This window comes from Guillardia theta (assembly GCF_000315625.1).
Source record: "Guillardia theta CCMP2712 unplaced genomic scaffold GUITHscaffold_14, whole genome shotgun sequence".
Lineage (NCBI taxonomy): Eukaryota > Cryptophyceae > Pyrenomonadales > Geminigeraceae > Guillardia > Guillardia theta.
The window spans coordinates 67,027-83,183 of NW_005434660.1; the positions used below are offsets into that span (position 1 = coordinate 67,027).

General features: G+C 50.1%; 6 protein-coding genes across 6 annotated transcripts; 2 read left to right on the forward strand and 4 right to left on the reverse strand.

Moving 5' to 3' along the window:
* Positions 1–588: 588 nt before the first annotated feature.
* GUITHDRAFT_67002 (hypothetical protein) lies at positions 589–864 on the reverse strand (the record flags this gene model as incomplete). Its single annotated transcript, XM_005837320.1, has 1 exon — positions 589–864. One exon carries the CDS (start codon positions 862–864, stop codon positions 589–591), a length of 276 nt encoding a protein of 91 aa, XP_005837377.1.
* Positions 865–2,402: 1,538 nt separating this feature from the next.
* GUITHDRAFT_135086 (hypothetical protein) lies at positions 2,403–2,741 on the forward strand (the record flags this gene model as incomplete). Its single annotated transcript, XM_005837321.1, has 1 exon — positions 2,403–2,741. The coding sequence occupies one exon, from the start codon at positions 2,403–2,405 to the stop codon at positions 2,739–2,741; it is 339 nt and encodes a 112-aa protein (XP_005837378.1).
* Positions 2,742–5,840: 3,099 nt separating this feature from the next.
* Positions 5,841–6,380, reverse strand: GUITHDRAFT_135087 (hypothetical protein; the record flags this gene model as incomplete). Its single annotated transcript, XM_005837322.1, has 1 exon — positions 5,841–6,380. The coding sequence occupies one exon, from the start codon at positions 6,378–6,380 to the stop codon at positions 5,841–5,843; it is 540 nt and encodes a 179-aa protein (XP_005837379.1).
* A 1,001-nt stretch (positions 6,381–7,381) lies between these two features.
* On the reverse strand, positions 7,382–10,455 carry GUITHDRAFT_103631 (hypothetical protein; the record flags this gene model as incomplete). Its single annotated transcript, XM_005837323.1, has 6 exons — positions 7,382–7,994; positions 8,087–9,096; positions 9,261–9,698; positions 9,951–10,052; positions 10,149–10,220; positions 10,270–10,455. The coding sequence occupies 6 exons, from the start codon at positions 10,453–10,455 to the stop codon at positions 7,382–7,384; spliced, it is 2,421 nt and encodes an 806-aa protein (XP_005837380.1).
* Positions 10,456–11,235: 780 nt separating this feature from the next.
* On the forward strand, positions 11,236–13,406 carry GUITHDRAFT_85286 (hypothetical protein; the record flags this gene model as incomplete). Its single annotated transcript, XM_005837601.1, has 8 exons — positions 11,236–11,274; positions 11,762–12,307; positions 12,366–12,499; positions 12,542–12,598; positions 12,652–12,717; positions 12,855–12,904; positions 12,949–13,009; positions 13,231–13,406. The coding sequence occupies exons 1-8, from the start codon at positions 11,255–11,257 to the stop codon at positions 13,404–13,406; spliced, it is 1,110 nt and encodes a 369-aa protein (XP_005837658.1). The 5' UTR covers positions 11,236–11,254.
* A 257-nt stretch (positions 13,407–13,663) lies between these two features.
* On the reverse strand, positions 13,664–15,859 carry GUITHDRAFT_103633 (hypothetical protein; the record flags this gene model as incomplete). Its single annotated transcript, XM_005837324.1, has 1 exon — positions 13,664–15,859. One exon carries the CDS (start codon positions 15,857–15,859, stop codon positions 13,664–13,666), a length of 2,196 nt encoding a protein of 731 aa, XP_005837381.1.
* Positions 15,860–16,157: the final 298 nt, after the last annotated feature.

The following is a 16,157-nucleotide window of genomic DNA, read 5'->3' on the forward strand; positions in this document are numbered from 1 at the left end:
GCCTCGCCTGCCTCGCCTGCCTGCCTGCCACTCCCCTCCCTCCACTCCCCTCCCTCCCTCCCTCCGTTCTTGGCACCTCGTGTACAGACGCATCCGGAGCAGATTCTCCTCATACAGCTTCCGGAGCGCTGCTCGGCGAAACTCAGTGCAGATGTCACCGGCGCCGGCGGCGGCCCGGACCCGGCGATCGGACCTGCTGCGGCAGCCGCCTGCTAGATGCCGAGACGTCTGACTGTCAGTTTACCTGTACATGTTCAACGTCAGGTAGTTTACCTGTACATGTTCAACGTCAGGTAGTTTACCTGTACATGTTCAACGTCAGGTAGTTTACCTGAAGCCTGGGGGCCCCTTTGCTGAACATCTCTCTGTGATCCACTTGCTTCCCTCCCGTCTCCATAATCACCTCCCGTATGATAGCTTTGAACTCATCTCGATTCTCTAGCAAGCCTTGGCGAATGAAATCCTTTGCTGATTGTCCAGACTCATTTGGTACGAAACCAACTTGTCGCCTCTCCGAAACTCCTTCTGCCAATGCCTGGTTGCCCCGGCTAGATTGCTTGAACTCCAGAACTTCTCTTTGTATTTTTTCTAGGGACGCAATAACCTTGTCATTGGCCAGTGGACATATTGATGAACGTGTGGAGGAATGCCTGTCGCTTCCATTCTGCCCCTTGCTTCCTTTGGCATGCAGCAAACAATTGATTTCAAAGTATTCAGCATAGCTTCGTCCTGAAACAAGGCTGACTTCCAAAGAGGATGATTCCTCTGCAAATTCGTTCTCAGGAAGTCTGCATGGTATAACACGGATGCGAGGGCAAACTCCGCAACTCCATACATGCACATTGGTAATGTTGGGAACAGCATCTCAATCGCACTTGTAACCATCCCTGACGAATCAGCTTCTTTGAAATGCGGCGGAAGAATTGCAAACTCTGACGAGTCGATGGGAAGCGCGTCCAACAAATGCATCACCTGCTGCTTCATATCGTAGATAGGTGTTGAAAACTGCTCCATTGGCCTTCCTGCTCGCTCAGACACAGCACTGCTCGATGGACAGTGAGTACTCCCGGATGAACAATAAGTTGCTGCCCTTCCTAATAGAGTGACTTCCAAGATCCGCTGGTTGTAAACCGAGTGAACGCAGATGGGCAGTGACTGCAGTCTGCACTGCATCCATACCATTATGATCATCATGCCTTTCCGCGGTCTCGTCAGTGTCAGAGGGACTCGGGGCTGCTGATTGATTCGGTGGCATCATTATTTTTGAAAGAACCTGCATGAAACGCTTGCATGCAACCTGCATGAAACGCTTGTATTGTGATCTGCCTGGAAACAGGGACAGTTCATCTGGTAAATAGCAAAGCAAATAGATTCCTAATGCCAAAATGGGACAGATCTCTGGATAAATTGGATTTGCATAGACTCTCCTGGGGTCTCTGGGCTTGTCACCGCTCTGATCTGTTTTCGAGTGAGCAAAGAAAATTTGGAGATGATCTTCATTCCAGCACATGTGGTTGAACTGAATAGATTAGGCGTTTCCAGCGCGACACATAAGACTCCAACAAATGATGAGAAAGGTGCGAGCGAAGATGTAATTTCTCTTGTCGGAAAACATCATGGTTTTGCAAAACAAACGATAGGTTGTCATGCTCATAGGTTCTTTGCCTGTTGTTATCTTCAGTACACCTGTTGCATCCATCTGATTCAGATCTTTCTTGAGGCCAACATAGAATTCTTGAAGAGCATTCTTGAATTCCAGCGGTAGGTCTTTCTGAAAATCTCTGAAAAAGCTGTTTATTGCCGATCGATGATTACTGTAAGTTGCAAAACCATTGTTCGGTGAAACGCTTAGCAGATGCGTGATCCACATACAGAAGTAGTCTGCGTCTAATTGATCGAAATGAATCCGGTAAACTTTTGGGGCATTCCCTGTTTCAACGTTTCAGAGATAATAATGCCATAAATGGCAACTTCTAACCTGCCCAAGATACAGAATTCTCGTCCAGTACCGTTCGTATGATCCTCTTCGATGGTAATGGTGGATCTCCTTCTTCCATATCTCTTTCAATCAAATCTTTGAATTCCGTTGTCAATAGAAACAAGACATTGTCATATTGTTTATCCTCAAATATCAGAGAAACAGATTTATTGAACAATGTCAATTGTAAAGCTGAATTGGTTGTATTATACGTATCGTTAGTGTATTCATCAAATAAATAAACATTATTGTTATCATCTACTAAGAACTGCGCAGGGTCAAAATTATATGTTGTTCCGCCTCCTGTGCTTGGCAATATGACGTTTTGAGTTGATACGGTTGAATCGCCAAATCTCACAAGCTCATTATTTTGACTGTCTAATAAAACAATCTCAGGGCAGTTTGTGCCGTCCGACCGCTCCCGATGCCAGTGGTCCTGGGGCTCCTTGCGGTCCTGTGGCTCCTTGCGGTCCTGTGGCTCCTTGCGGTCCTGTGGCTCCTTGCGGTCCTGTGGCTCCTTGCGGTCCTGTGGCTCCTTGCGGTCCTGTGGCTCCTTGTTTTGACCCTGTTGCTCCTTGCGGGCCTTGCGAGCCAGTCGCCCCAGGAACTCCTGGGATCCCTGGGGCACCAGGAGCGCCTGGACTCCGGGAAGACCGGGGGCACCAGGAGCACCAGGAGCTCCGAGTCCCGGAGGACCCGTCGCGGGCCAGTTGCGCCAGTTGCGCCAGTATCACCCGGTGACCTTTCAACATCGCCTTTGTGAACTGGACGTCCGGCAGCTCTGTCAGCTGCAGCATCCGTAAATTATTTCGAAACACTCATCGTTGTCGTTGAAGGGTCAAACACTGTGATATATGCGGGAAAATATGGGGAGGTGTTGATAAACTTGAATGGAAGGGTCGCTTCGCTCACAGGCCCGGTTTGACGGAGACCCATTACGTTCGCTTGTTGGGTTTGGGGTTCCTTTTCCTGTGGGGCTCTGACTCAGATACCCGTCTATTGACACAGATACAGGCGTGGTAGGACTCCGAGAGGGAAATGCACAGGGGTGGGTCCTGTAATACTAATTTATTTGTTTTAATGGTACAAATTACAATACTTTTTAGAGCATCAAGATTCGAACATGATGTCGATGAGATATCTTGATAACACGGTCGTTGTGTTGCTTTTGTTTATACAATCATCCTTATCGTAATCTAATCTTGCAAGTTCAGAATCAAGCACCATCAAAGTGTTGCTGTGATGATTTTTCCTTTGCATAGTCGACAATGTTATGTTTTTATCAATAAACAAATGCTTGAGATGTAAATTGTTGCACTAGATATCCAGTGCTGTTTGTCAAAGCAGCTCAACCTTCACTCATGCCATGCCCTCACAAACAAGATGGGACAACGAGCAGCCTGCTTATGCCTCCTCATAATGCAATCAAGGATTTTGATTTGGCATAGTTCAAGATATTTGATGTCAGTGAGAAATTTGTACCTCAGATTTACAGTATGCATTGGAATGGGAGAGGCAACATGTTTCATGGGCATTGGCAAGGTGTATGAACATCCAACTAAGGTCACGAAAGCATGAACTGAGCTGAGTGTACGTGTTCCATCAAGCATGATTCAAAGCTCATGGCCCTGATTTCAAGCGCGGTTCGTTCTGAGCTCAGCGGAAGCTCGCCACCTGCATGCTGTGCACTGATATGATCTTCAGAACTTTATAGTGTTTTAGACAGTAGCAGCTTCGCATGCAGCGAGTAGCAATACTCTGTAACACGATTGTTCTTGGTCAAGGCATCATCAGAATGTACGCATTCCATTAAGCATGATCTGGAATCAGTCCACTCAGGCTTGCAAGAGAACTCTTGTGCACATGACTCTGCAAATGCGCTGGAAAGTTGCATGCAGATCTATTGTGACACGAAGTAAACTCTGGCAGCATGATGATGTGACGCAGAAAATGATGTGACGCAGAAAGCTCACTCCACTGTACAGGTTGTCATCTCGCAAGATGTAAGGATATGAAGTCAAGCTATGTATGCAACATTGAGATACGTTGCTTCAGATTTGATCCACTGTCATGGATTCATTCAAATCGTCTTTTCTCCACATGTTGAGCACCAACAGCAAGTAGTCGATACACTTAGATCATCCCTACATTATTTTGTTTTGTCGTGAAACTTGTCTGCTGTCGATATCGTCACGAGCATGTTAATATGTTACGTATGTTCCTTGTTCTGCTAGGAAGGAAGGTGCCAAGGAAGAAAAGTGCTGTGTTGCTTGTTCATGTGGATGCACGAAGCTTACCTGATAAACAAACATGAGAAGATCAATCTTCATTTGATCTCAGCTCACCATGATTCAAGTCGTGATGGGATCTGTTGTTGACAAACAGATTGCCGCTAACAGTTGGCGTGTCTTCAAGAATGTTGTTCAAGCTGGAATTGGGGTTCCAAACAATCTAGACCATATAACGTCTGTCATCAACCTGTAAGTGGATCTTCTGAGTTTTGTTAGAAGACCCACCGGCGTGGGTCTTCTAAGTTTTGTTAATTTCATGTCACTGTAATGACGGTTTCCGAAGTTCCTTACGACTCAGGACTCAGGCGCGTAATGCCCGGGTGGTAAGGGGGGCCGATGAAGAGACAATCGTAGAGAGTCGCATTTAAAAGGCATCAGAGGTGACTCAGGACCTTGTAGGGATCTTGTAGGGCACTAGAGTAACGAAGCTGTAGAGCAGACTAGTAGAGCAGACTAATCGAAGTTTGGGAATCCCGTGTGTGATTGATTCGCAATCAACAAGTAAGACCTAATTGTCAACACAGGCTCCCGGAGTCCACACTGACTGGAGTTAGATTTTGTTTACTATGAAAGTAGGCACTCCGCGAGTATCAACGTATGTGAGATAACACGACTGAGAGGATTCAGCATACAATGCCAATCACCGAAGTTGTCTTAGTTCGTTTGCACGGACTGTCACACAGAATGCGAACGTAAAATTGATCCCCGTATTGTGCATTCCCTGCAATGAAAACTTTGCGAGTAATGGGTCAAAATAGCACCCGATTGGTACGGTAACTTGGTTTCTGTTTACCTGGGGACCAAACTTGCTATTGTCTTGGAGATACACCCGCTTGTTAAATAGTCGATTGACCGTTCTGAAGAACAGCTCACCGTCGATCACAATCGGAACTCAACGATCTCCATAAGTTGAAGTCTACCAGAGTTCCTGGGTCCTACTAAACTAGCTGATAAAACAAAACGGGAAGAGTGGAGGATTGTGCTGAGCGCGCCAAACGGTAAAGTTTCATCTTCCAAACACACTCAATGCACTGTGCCCGATCCCTTCACCGATCACATCGTTCCACTCTTATCCGGCTGCGAGGCTTAACTTGCCCAGGTGGGGGCCATCAGTGGTAAAACCTTACCTTGGTGAAGTTTACATCTCGGCTTCTTTGATCCATCGATCAGATAGACCATCAGGTCATTCGTTATCAGGTCGTTTTTCTGAAGATACGTGATCATGCAAGCGACTGCCTGTGCCAAAGGTGGCGACCCTCCTACATAGTACCCTGGCGGTTCGTTTGGCAGAAAGGCTTTGCTGTGGAGCGATTTTGAGATCTCGTGCATCAGCCCCGACAGTTCTTTTGCTACTGACCTTTCATCTAGACCAAAGTCGTACTGGGCCAGATCCTGACACACTTGTTTTGAATGAGTGCTCAGCCTTAGCGAGTCCCTGCCCATCAGTAGTTGACTATTTACAGTCTTGCTGACGCCATCGCTCATGCTCATATTGCGGTAAGTTCTCAGCATTCCAATCTCGATCAAAGCCCTGTTGTTCAGAGTTGCAACGCGTTCTGCATCGAGGCAGACTATTTTTCCAAACATTCAGCCAAATTTGATGAGTAGACCTTCTCACGCCATTTGTGTTCATTGCGCTTCTCTTTGATCAGCCGTGCAGTTTCATTGCGCTTCTCTTCGATCAGCCTTGCAATCTCATTTCGCTTCTCTTCGTTGATAGCCTCCTTCTCTTTGATCAGCCTTGCAGTTTCATCGCGCTTCTCTTCCATCAGCCGTGCAGTTTCATTGATTAGCCTAGCAATCTCCTGGAGTTCTCTCGCATACAGCATAGTCATAATCTTACCATCTTCCCCTCGATCAGATCGTTGTACAATGTCTTTGTACAAGCTCAGCCGTTCAGAGAGGTCGGCAGGCAAGGAAACGCTGGAACCGCCGCGGAGCCGAACCAAGGGTAGGGGGCACGATCTGAGTGAGGGTATCACTGGTCTTGATATCCCAGTACAATTTGGCATAGACGAGCTCGCAGGTGCTACTGGCCAGGGGGCGCGGGCGGCAGCGCGGGCGGCGGCGAAGGCGGCAGCGAGGAGAGTTTTGAGCGAGCATGGAAGCATGGCTGATCAGGGAGGGAGGAAGGGAGGGAGAGAAGGGAGAGAATGTATGGGTCTGTTTAAAACAAGGTTTTTGACTGTGCAAAGAGCACAGCATAAGTAAAACATATGGCTCTGTTTATACAATACAAAACGACTTGTAGTGCCAAATGGTACAAAGAACACAACATAAGTAAAATATATGGCTCTGTTTATATAATACAGAACGACTTGTAGTGCCAAATGGTACAAAGAACACAACATAAGTAAAACATATGGCTCTGTTTATATAATACAAAAACTTATAGACCGTGTAATGGTAGAAAGAACACAACATAAGTAAAATATATGGCTCTGTTTATATAATACAAAACGACTTGTAGTGCCAAATGGTAGAAAGAACACAACATAAGTAAAATGGTAGAAAGAACACAACATAAGTAAAATATATGGCTCTGTTTATATAATACAAAACGACTTGTAGTGCCAAATGGTACAAAGAACACAACATAAGTAAAACATATGGCTCTGTTTATATAATACAAAAACTTATAGACCGTGTAATGGTAGAAAGAACACAACATAAGTAAAATATATGGCTCTGTTTATATAATACAAAACGACTTTTAGTGCCAAATGGTAGAAAGAACACAACATAAGTAAAATATATGGCTGACGCCCACGAGCTGCATCCAATGGTTGTCGGGCCTACGGTTACCTGTTCTCTGACGTTTTCTTCGGCCCCCGATTTGAGGCCTCAACTGCTTCCTGGACCTGCATGTCCTCCAATCGGAGACTCTGACTTGGCCCTATACTCATATCTAAAAAGATGGCCTAATCATGGGCCCAGGCTAAACTGTACTGAGTGCAGACCGATGACCGGCGCGGCCCGGACCCGCGGGGACCCGAGCTACGGAGTAGACGCCGAGACGTCTGTCAGTTTACTTGTACATGTTCAACGTCAGGTCGTTGCCAAGTTGGACCCGCACGCGTTAACGAAGGAAGGAGAGGAAAAGAGGAGCTGACTAGCGGAGGATGGCGGCGATCGCAAGCCCAACAATAAACCCGACCAGGGTAGCGAAGAGAACAAAAGTCAAATCCCCCTCCTCCTCTTCCTCCTCGTTCTTCTCCTCCCCTTCTTGCCTTCTGCCCTTCAACTTGGAAGCAGATTCCCCTGACCAGGCTGGCGGGGCCTTGAAAGACGGAAAACCATCCGAGGAGGAGGTGGGAAGGCCTAGCTTGCTGCTGAGCCAGTCGAACGAGGAGGCAAAAGGCACCACCCACGTCCAGCTCTGCCTTCCGACGCTCTCCAGCAGGGCATTGAGCGGGAAGGACTCGAGGTGGAGCAGCTGCTGCAGCTCCAGGCGCAACAGGGCGAGCTGGATGGGAAGGACACCCAGCGGCTTCATGTGCCCGTACTCCGCGTTCCTCGGCCGCATCCTAGCCGCCTGCATGGCCTCGAGGTAGAGAGTCTTGGCTCGAGTGAGGTTCCTTGCTGTTCCCCTGCCCTCCTCCGTCAGCCACGCGGCGTTGAAGAGCGAGTGCGGGTCCTCCTTGTTCATAAGGTAGTGCTCCAGCGCTGCCGCAAAGTTCTGCTCCCCTCCGACGCCGGTGTACTCCATGTCCCCCAGCCTCCTCCTGGCAAGACAGATCAGCACGGGACAAGCATCGAGATCAGCACGGGGCAAGCATCGAGATCAGCACAGGACAAGCATCGACTGGCTCCGGACCTGCTGGGGGCATCCCCTTCGACGGCAGCGATGGAGTAGAGGGTCCTTGCAAGCGTCAGGTTCTGCTGCTGCGCATGAGCAACTCCCTGCTCCACCAGGTACGCCAAGTTGGCGATGCCGCTGGTCCAGCCACAAGCAGCTGCGAGCTTGTACCGCAGATACGCCCCGACGTGGTCGTTGGCCACGAAGGAAGTCTCTGCCTTGGTCAGCAGGAAGCTCAGCAGGCCTCGCTCGGCCACAAATTTGAAGGCTCGCGCGGCCTCAGCGTGCGACTTTGCCCTCCCCTCCCCTCCCTCCGCCATCAAGCCCAGATGCCAGACAGCCGCTACCTCCCCTCTCCTCGCTGCGCCTTCCAGGAGGACGCGGGAGGAGGGGAAGTTGATCGCGTATCCTAAGTCTCCCTGCCTGATCGCGGCCCCGAGCAGCAGCGATGCCTGCGTGTTCCCCACGTTTGCCGCCTCCTCCAGCAGACTTCGTGCCTTCCCGTGGTCGATCGAGATGTTTCCGCAGCCGCCATGCACGTAGCACAGCCCCATGTTCGTCTTCCCCCAGTGACTCCCAGCGGCCCCTGCGAACAAGACGGTGCTGAGCGTCTCGTTCCTGCGCATGCCAAGGCCGAGGAGCGCGAGAGTCCCGAGGTTGAGCTTCTGTTTCACGTCCCCGCCCCTGGCACTGACGGCTGCAGCCTTGCTGGCTCCCTCGAAGTCTCCGCGAGGGACGGAGTGATCCCGCCCCCACACATAGGAAGTGAAGATCCTGTCAAGAGCGTACAAGAAATCCTGCTGGAACGTCGAGAGGTCCCTCTCCCGCGACCCAGCAAATTCACTCCAGCCCACCCCCTTGCCCGCTAGAGCTTCTGATCGATAATCTTCCGACAAATCCTCTAAGATTTGCGATAAATCGTCGTACTCGAAGAGTCTCGCAGTCCCCTGCCTCCTCCTCCCTTTCCTCTCGCTCACGAAAGTGCTCCAGAGCGTCTCGCTTGTCCGAACTGAGATCTCAGCTGCTATCTGTCAAGGATATAAATCACTCCTTGTCAGGAAATTCATCCCTGCTATGCACACGAACATGTCCATTGCAAAAACCACAAAACAACCTGCACTACTTGCAAACACACCAACATTTCTCCTTCGATCAAAATACCACAGAACTCCTGACAGAACTCTCACTTCACCTTGTAATGTTTCATCGCTCTCGTCAGATTCTGCTCAACACCTAGTCCTCTCCAGAAACGAAAACCCATCGCCATGTGGCATATCGGATGTCCAACCCCTCCCGCCATGGTTTCGTCGGCACAGTCCCGCAGGTCAGGCGGAGCCTCCGGATCCAGAGGGTTCGGGTGACTGAGGATGGAGTAAAGAGCCTTAGCATGGAGGTTTCCTTGTCGAGCAGCGAGCAGGAGACGGTCAAGTCCCCTCCTCACCCTCCCCTCGCTGTTCTCTTCCCCATGTTCAACACCGAACAGCTCGCCGACAGCGGTCAGCAGCGCGTCTCCCTTGCACTCTCCCTCGCACTTCCCTCCCTCCTCCTCCTCCTCCACTACTGCCGCCACCTCCTTCTCGGGATCTGCAAGCTGGCCGCCAGTGCCACGTCGCTCCACAGGCTCGAGCACCTGCCTTGCTAGTCAACTTGCCTTCACTCGACTCTCAACAAGCCTGCAGGGGGAGAAGCGACTTGGGCTTTCCTCGTATGATCCCGTCAAACTCCCGGATGGTCTCAACAGCTGGAGAAGCTCTATTGGGTGGCCTTGAAGGAGAGGAGCACGTGAACGTTCTCATGATGGGATTCACACAGCTCGACGGGTTTCTCTCACGATCTGCATGATGGAGGGCAGTCATTTCTTTCCCTTCAACAGCAGCATCACATCAACAACCACACCTATCGCAAAGATCTTGATCTTGAACGTTCCGGCCTCGTGCACGACAGCGTTGAAATGTAGCAGCCCTTCACGGATCGGCAGCTCCATCTGATGAGCAGCAGCAGCAGCAGCAGCAGCAGCAAGTCAGAATGTCTTGATGACTTCGATCCCTACACAAAGGTTGCAAGACATGACAAGGTCTACCGGATTGTTCGAACCGACGTAAACAAGAAGAGCAAGGGTGTCGTCAGGTCTAGACGCGTCGACCCCAACGCTCTTCCACTCTCTGTCAGCTTCACCTCAACTCGTCTTCTCTGCCTCTCACCTCGATCACCACCTGCACCTGACATGGCGTCCCTTCAAACGCTGCAGCAGCCGGAGGCGAATGCAGGATCATGTAGCGCTGCGCCGGCCTGAGGTCGAGCGGGAAAGGCTTCTTGTCCTCTGATGCAGCATTGACCAGCACCGATGACAGATTGGACAAGCAGAGGAAGAGGAAGACGAAGAGCATTATGTGATCGGTCTTACGAGGCATGTGGGAGAGTACCACCTTGCTGCTCGTCTTGTCTTGTTGTAAACCAGGGATCGGATGCGAGAAAGAGCAGCAGGTCATTGAACGGGTGAGACATCGCATGTTGTTGTGAGATGCACCAAGTCTTCTGCCTCACATGCAAGAACTACAGCTCTCCTCTCTTTCATCTCTCTCTCCTTCGTACCCTGCCGCTCGTCTCCTTCCTCCTTCCAAGTCCAGCCTATTCCGCACATTCATAGATCGTCGTCCATGTTTTTCTCAGTTCAGCCTACTGTTGGAGGAGCAGGAGGAGCAGGAGGAGCAGGAGGAGCAGGGGGAGCAGGAGCAGGGGTAGGGATAGGAGCAGGAGCAGGAGCAGGAGCAGGAGCAGGAGCAGGAGCAGGAGCAGGAGCAGGAGCAGGAGCAGGAGCAGGAGCAGGAGGAGCAGTAGGAGGAGGGTGTTGGTGGGAAAGGAATAATGAGCAGCATGGGGTGCAGAAGATGTCTAGAAATTGTTTGCTGCCCTACTCTACTGCTAGTTCTCTTTGGAGACTACCCCCACCTGCTTCCATTACCGTACCCTTCTTTATAACACCCCCGAAAAGGTATCACCCTACCCTAGAAGATTCCCAATTCAACGTTCTTCAGTCCTGATACCCCTTATTTCCCATTGTATTACCCCACAATCCACAGCAGATCAATCATTGAAATTATGACTACCCTTGCACTAATGACCCCCACCACCCTCTTCTCAGTACCACCCCTAACCAACTGAGAGGCGCCGGCCGCCTGCGGAATTATGACGAATGGCGGGAGGAGGTAAGGGGAGGAGGAGGAAAAGGAGGAGGAAAGAGGAAAGAACAGGCTGAAGAAGCAGCCATGAAGGTCAAGGAAGATGGTATGATTGGGGAGGAAGGAGGGGAGGAAGGAGGAGGGGCAGCAGGGGCAGTAAGGAGATTGTGTCGAGGACGTGCTCTTGCAGTAGACGGACAGATCAAGTGCCTTTGTGTGAGAGATAGTGCGAATCAGGGGGGCTGTGATGCTTCTTGGCAATGTTTGTTGATGTACTCTTGTGGTTTTACCTCGACGTCTCATGCGAACTGTTACTTTCGAACCATCCGATATACAAGGCTCTAACTCCCGTGCTGGGATCCTCAGCCATGTCGATGGTTTTCTTGTGTTGTGGCAAGGAAAACTGCGACTTTCTAGTCTTTTTGTGCATCATACACGAGTTTGCCTCATGAGTTCGGCTTTTACATCTCTATTTGTACATGTCTGTTCAACTCCGCGTTGATAGCGCTAACAGGTGGTTGACGGTCTTGGTTGGGATCTGCTGCGCCTCTTTTGCCCACTCGCTTCACAGTGCTTCTGCTACCCTCGGCCTCAGCAAACTTGAGAACCTCAGCCTGAGGGGCGGGGGATTCGGTCCTTTCTTCAAGAAGCCTCCTCCTCCCCCCCCTCCTCCTGCTCCTGTCAGGAAGTCAATCATGGACATGCTACCAGTCAGCTTCACGGAGCTTTCAGCTGTGGTCCTTATGGCAGCCATCACCCACCTCTCTAAGCCGAGCAGCTTCCATCCCATCGGCGCTCCTCACACCATCCAGCATGTCTTCTACTACGGTTGGATCGCAGCGCTCTCGACGGGCCTCGGGGTCATCCCGCTCCTGTTCATGCACAAGATTCAGGATGTCTGGCTTGGCCTGTCCAACGCTGTTGCTGCTGGCATGATGATCTCCGCCTGCTATCACCTCGTCGAGGAGGGGCTCACTCTAGAGCCTGACGGTTCAACCTTGTTCAACATGGCTGTCTCGCACCCTGTCAGGGTGGTAGCTGGACTGCTGCTGGGGGCCGGGTGAGGGAGGGAGGGGAGGGGAGCAGGGGTAGTGATCTAAATTGTTTCCCGTGCTCAGATTCGTGATCTCGTCCAAGTCATGGATTGAGAAGCACGAGGATCTCAAATTCGGGAGCCTCACAGGGAAAGATCTCAGAAAAGTTTTCCTCATGGTTGCCGTCATGACCCTCCACTCCTTCTCTGAGGGACTGGGTACGTCTTCCGCCTGCCCCTCCTGTGCTGACTAGCTTCCAGGGATCGGAGTCAGTTTCACGGGCAAGGATGGAGCACACTTGGGTGCGATGGTGACGGGTGAGGGAGAGCAGGTGGTCGACTCGTCACGTCGTGACTGTCTGTTCTTGCAGCCACACTTGCCATGCACAACATCCCGGAGGGTTTGGCTGTCGCCCTCGTGCTCATGCCCAGAGGAGGTCATATTTCCCTCCCTCCCTTCCCCTCCTTCCTCCCCCTCCCTCACATCACCTCCCTCCCTCCTTTCCTCCCGTGCCCTCCCTTCCTTCCCTTCTCTCTCTCCTCTCTATGTAGAAGATGAACGTTTTCTCAACAGTCAGCAAGTTCAGCACCATCTTGTGGGCAATCTTCACCAGCATGCCTCAGGTGACCATGAGGATTAGCCCATATGAGCTGATCTTTTATAACAGCCGCTGATCGCCGTGCCTGTCTTCATCTTCGCTCGCCATTTCATCTTCTGGCAATCTGTCGGTACGTTGCAATTCCTACCACTTGTGCTATACAGAGGGGCGAGCTTTGTTGGCATGAACGATTTCTCCTCCTCCTTCCTTCCTCCTCCTCCTTGCTTTCTCCTCTTCTTCCCTTTCTCCTCTTTCTTCCCTTTCTCCTCTTCCTCCTCTTCCTCCTCTTCCTCCTCTTCCCTTCGTCGTTCTTCTTTCCCTACCTAACACTTATACCTCATGCTCTCCTAGGACTGGGGTTTGCGGCTGGTTCCATGCTTTGGGTCACATTCTTCGAGTTGTTGGCGGACGCCATGAAGGTCAGCAGCTTTACAGCTCTCGCTTCCTCTGATCTCCCAGCAGGACCTCTCCTTGTCAACAACCGCCTTGACAACGGTGTGCGTTTACTTGCTGTGTTGTCCCGGTGACGAACGTGGCAGGTTATGTCCTTCGCTGCTGGCCACCTTCTCCGGCATTGGCTCCCGGAGCCATCGTAGGGACGATGTTGAATTCTATCCAGTACAATACAATGTAGGAAGCAGAAGCTGCGAAGATTGGCAGACTGGTGTGTGCGATTTGAGCAAGACAGACGTAGATGCCCATGTGTTCAACTTGCAGCCATGAGGGCGTTTTCACTTCAATCATCAGTATAAAGAATATCACATGGGCTAGGCAGGGAGGACGATCATCTCAGAATAAGATCCAAGTTCTTACTCAACACGTTTGATACCAGCTCGTTCGCTGTGTTCCCCACCATGGCTCCAGCTCGCAAGTCTTCCTTGTAGATGGCATAGAACATGCCGAAGAGTTTCGTCTTGCAAGTTTCATACCTGCAGTCTTTACGGTCTATTCGTTCTCCCAGTTGTTTTCCAATGCAATCAAGCACCAGCGCCTTGTTTGCCTCACTTACTCGTGAAGCTCCCGTGGGCTTTGCAGGGGGCTTGGAATATTTTTCTTTCTTCTGCTGCACCGCAGAAGCTCGTGGAGCAGGAGGAGGCAGAGACTGAGTAGTTCCCCCAGGTCGCCCCATTCTTCCTTCGCTCAAGGTTGCTGTCTTGCCTTTCACCGGCGCGACACTAATCTCCTTGCTGTTCTCTGAGCGACGGCGAACTCGTCTCAGCTCCAATTCTACATCTTCCCAGTCGTCGAAACAATAGTCGACTCCATGCGTGCGCTTCGGGTATTGTGGAATTACACAATCAAAACCGTCAGCGCCTCGAAAATGCTCAACTGTTGGATGGAAGTTACTGTCACTCATGTCGAAAGCATCGCAGAATCTTGAGTAGTCGACCAATGTCTCGTGCACCCCTTGATCGTCAAAGTTTGGAGAGACCTTTTGACAAAATGCCTGAGTGTTGAATTTCTTCAATGCAGATCTGATCTTCTTTGCTGCGAGGTCTCTTGACTCCGGGAAAGGAGGAACTTGATGGTTCTGATTCACTTTTTGAACAGGACTGAGCTGAGAGGAGACGGTTTGTAACTGATGCAGACCCTTTTCAAAATCCAGGATGATTGGTCGCTCTTTGAAGGATGAAGAAAACTGTGAAATGATAGAGCTGCACTCCATCGCAATTTCCTGTTCATAATATGAGAGAAGACGATTTCGCATGTCACTTTTGTTCAAATCAAACACACAGTCCTTCAAAATGGCATTGTCAACAGAAGCATCTTTCGTATCTACAGATGCTTCAATGGTCCTTAACCCCGTTGGAATAGCAGATTTCATCTCCTCAAGCAATGCAGAACCTATTCTGAAATCATAGTTCTTGATAGAATCGTAGTTCTTCAAAATTGTAATTCGCCATGAGCCATCCTGACAGCTCTGATGGATGACCAATAATGTTTCACAGTCATCCAACTTTGTGAAATCAGCTTCAAGAATGTGATCTCGAGAGCCTTTCTCCAAAATTTGCCGAGAAACTACCTTGAGAGGATGTTCCAAGATCTTTTTATAACTACTTAGTTTACAAAGAAAGCCCATATTCCCCTGTGACATCTGCAAAAGGTTTTTGAATTTTTCAGCGACAATGTCCCTTTCAAGAAATTCAAGATTCAAAACTGCGGCAAAAAAATGGATGGGGATTGTCAACATGTCAATGGGCTTTAAGATTTCTATCGTATTTGCATAAATTGTCAATTCATCTGTTGTTGATTTTGTGTGCTGCTTGCAGAGTTCATAATTGCAAAAGTTGCCATTCTGACGGACAAATTGAACCTTGCACTTATGTCGAATGGATGTGCTAGGTCCTAGAAGATCAAACACCATCTGACCTCTCCATTCCGTTGACCATCTCAGGATGTCTTCGACCTTGGGCCAAATCTTTTCATCCATCGAACATTCTTCCACAACAGCAGGGTTGACAGCATATTGCAAGAATTCTTTTGAGATTTCCGTGCAATCTGCTTTCAGTAATTCCTGCCAATCCTTCAAGTTGTCTCGGCACTTCGGGTCTGTCAAGTCATCAGGGCAAACTACTATTCGAACACTGGCACCAAAACAATCCACAGCAGTAATCAAAGGAGCAAACATGATCAGAGCTTCTCCTTGTTCCAAGCTGTAGGAACCATCGGTCAGCCATATGATATCCAGCAAGCTGTTGCCTTTGATGTCTTGCAGTAGCTGCATCACGACCTCATCGAGGCTTTTGCTAGTCAAATGTTCACCCGTTAATCCTGATCGCTCATGGAGCTCAAACCAGCTACACCATGACGTGGCAGAGTAGGATCTGCTCACTGCAGCAACGCGAGAGGCAGAGACATCGAGTCCGTGGTCTTCCAGCAGCTTCAGGACAGCTGAGGAAGATAAAAGCTCGAGCAACGGACTTCGGTCTTGATCTACGATGAAAAGGTGATGACGGACGTTTGAAACGATCATCACCATTACGCGATCGCACTTGCAAGGGATTCCTTCTTCTCACTGCATGTCTGTCTTGCTCTTCATACTTTCCTCTCCGTTCGCTCCCTCCTCCCTCTCAAGATCCCTTCCCTCCTCTCGGCCCTTCCATTCCCGCCAAAACACCGCATCTTACCACGACTGTCAGTGCTACCGGCCTTTAACCGGCCCCCGGGCCCGGGCCCGATTACTCGATTATCGCCTCCGACAGCCTTTACTCAAAGTTACAGCCAGTCCGTCAGCCTTATATCCCCCTACCCCTCCGCAAACCACAGGACCCTACCGT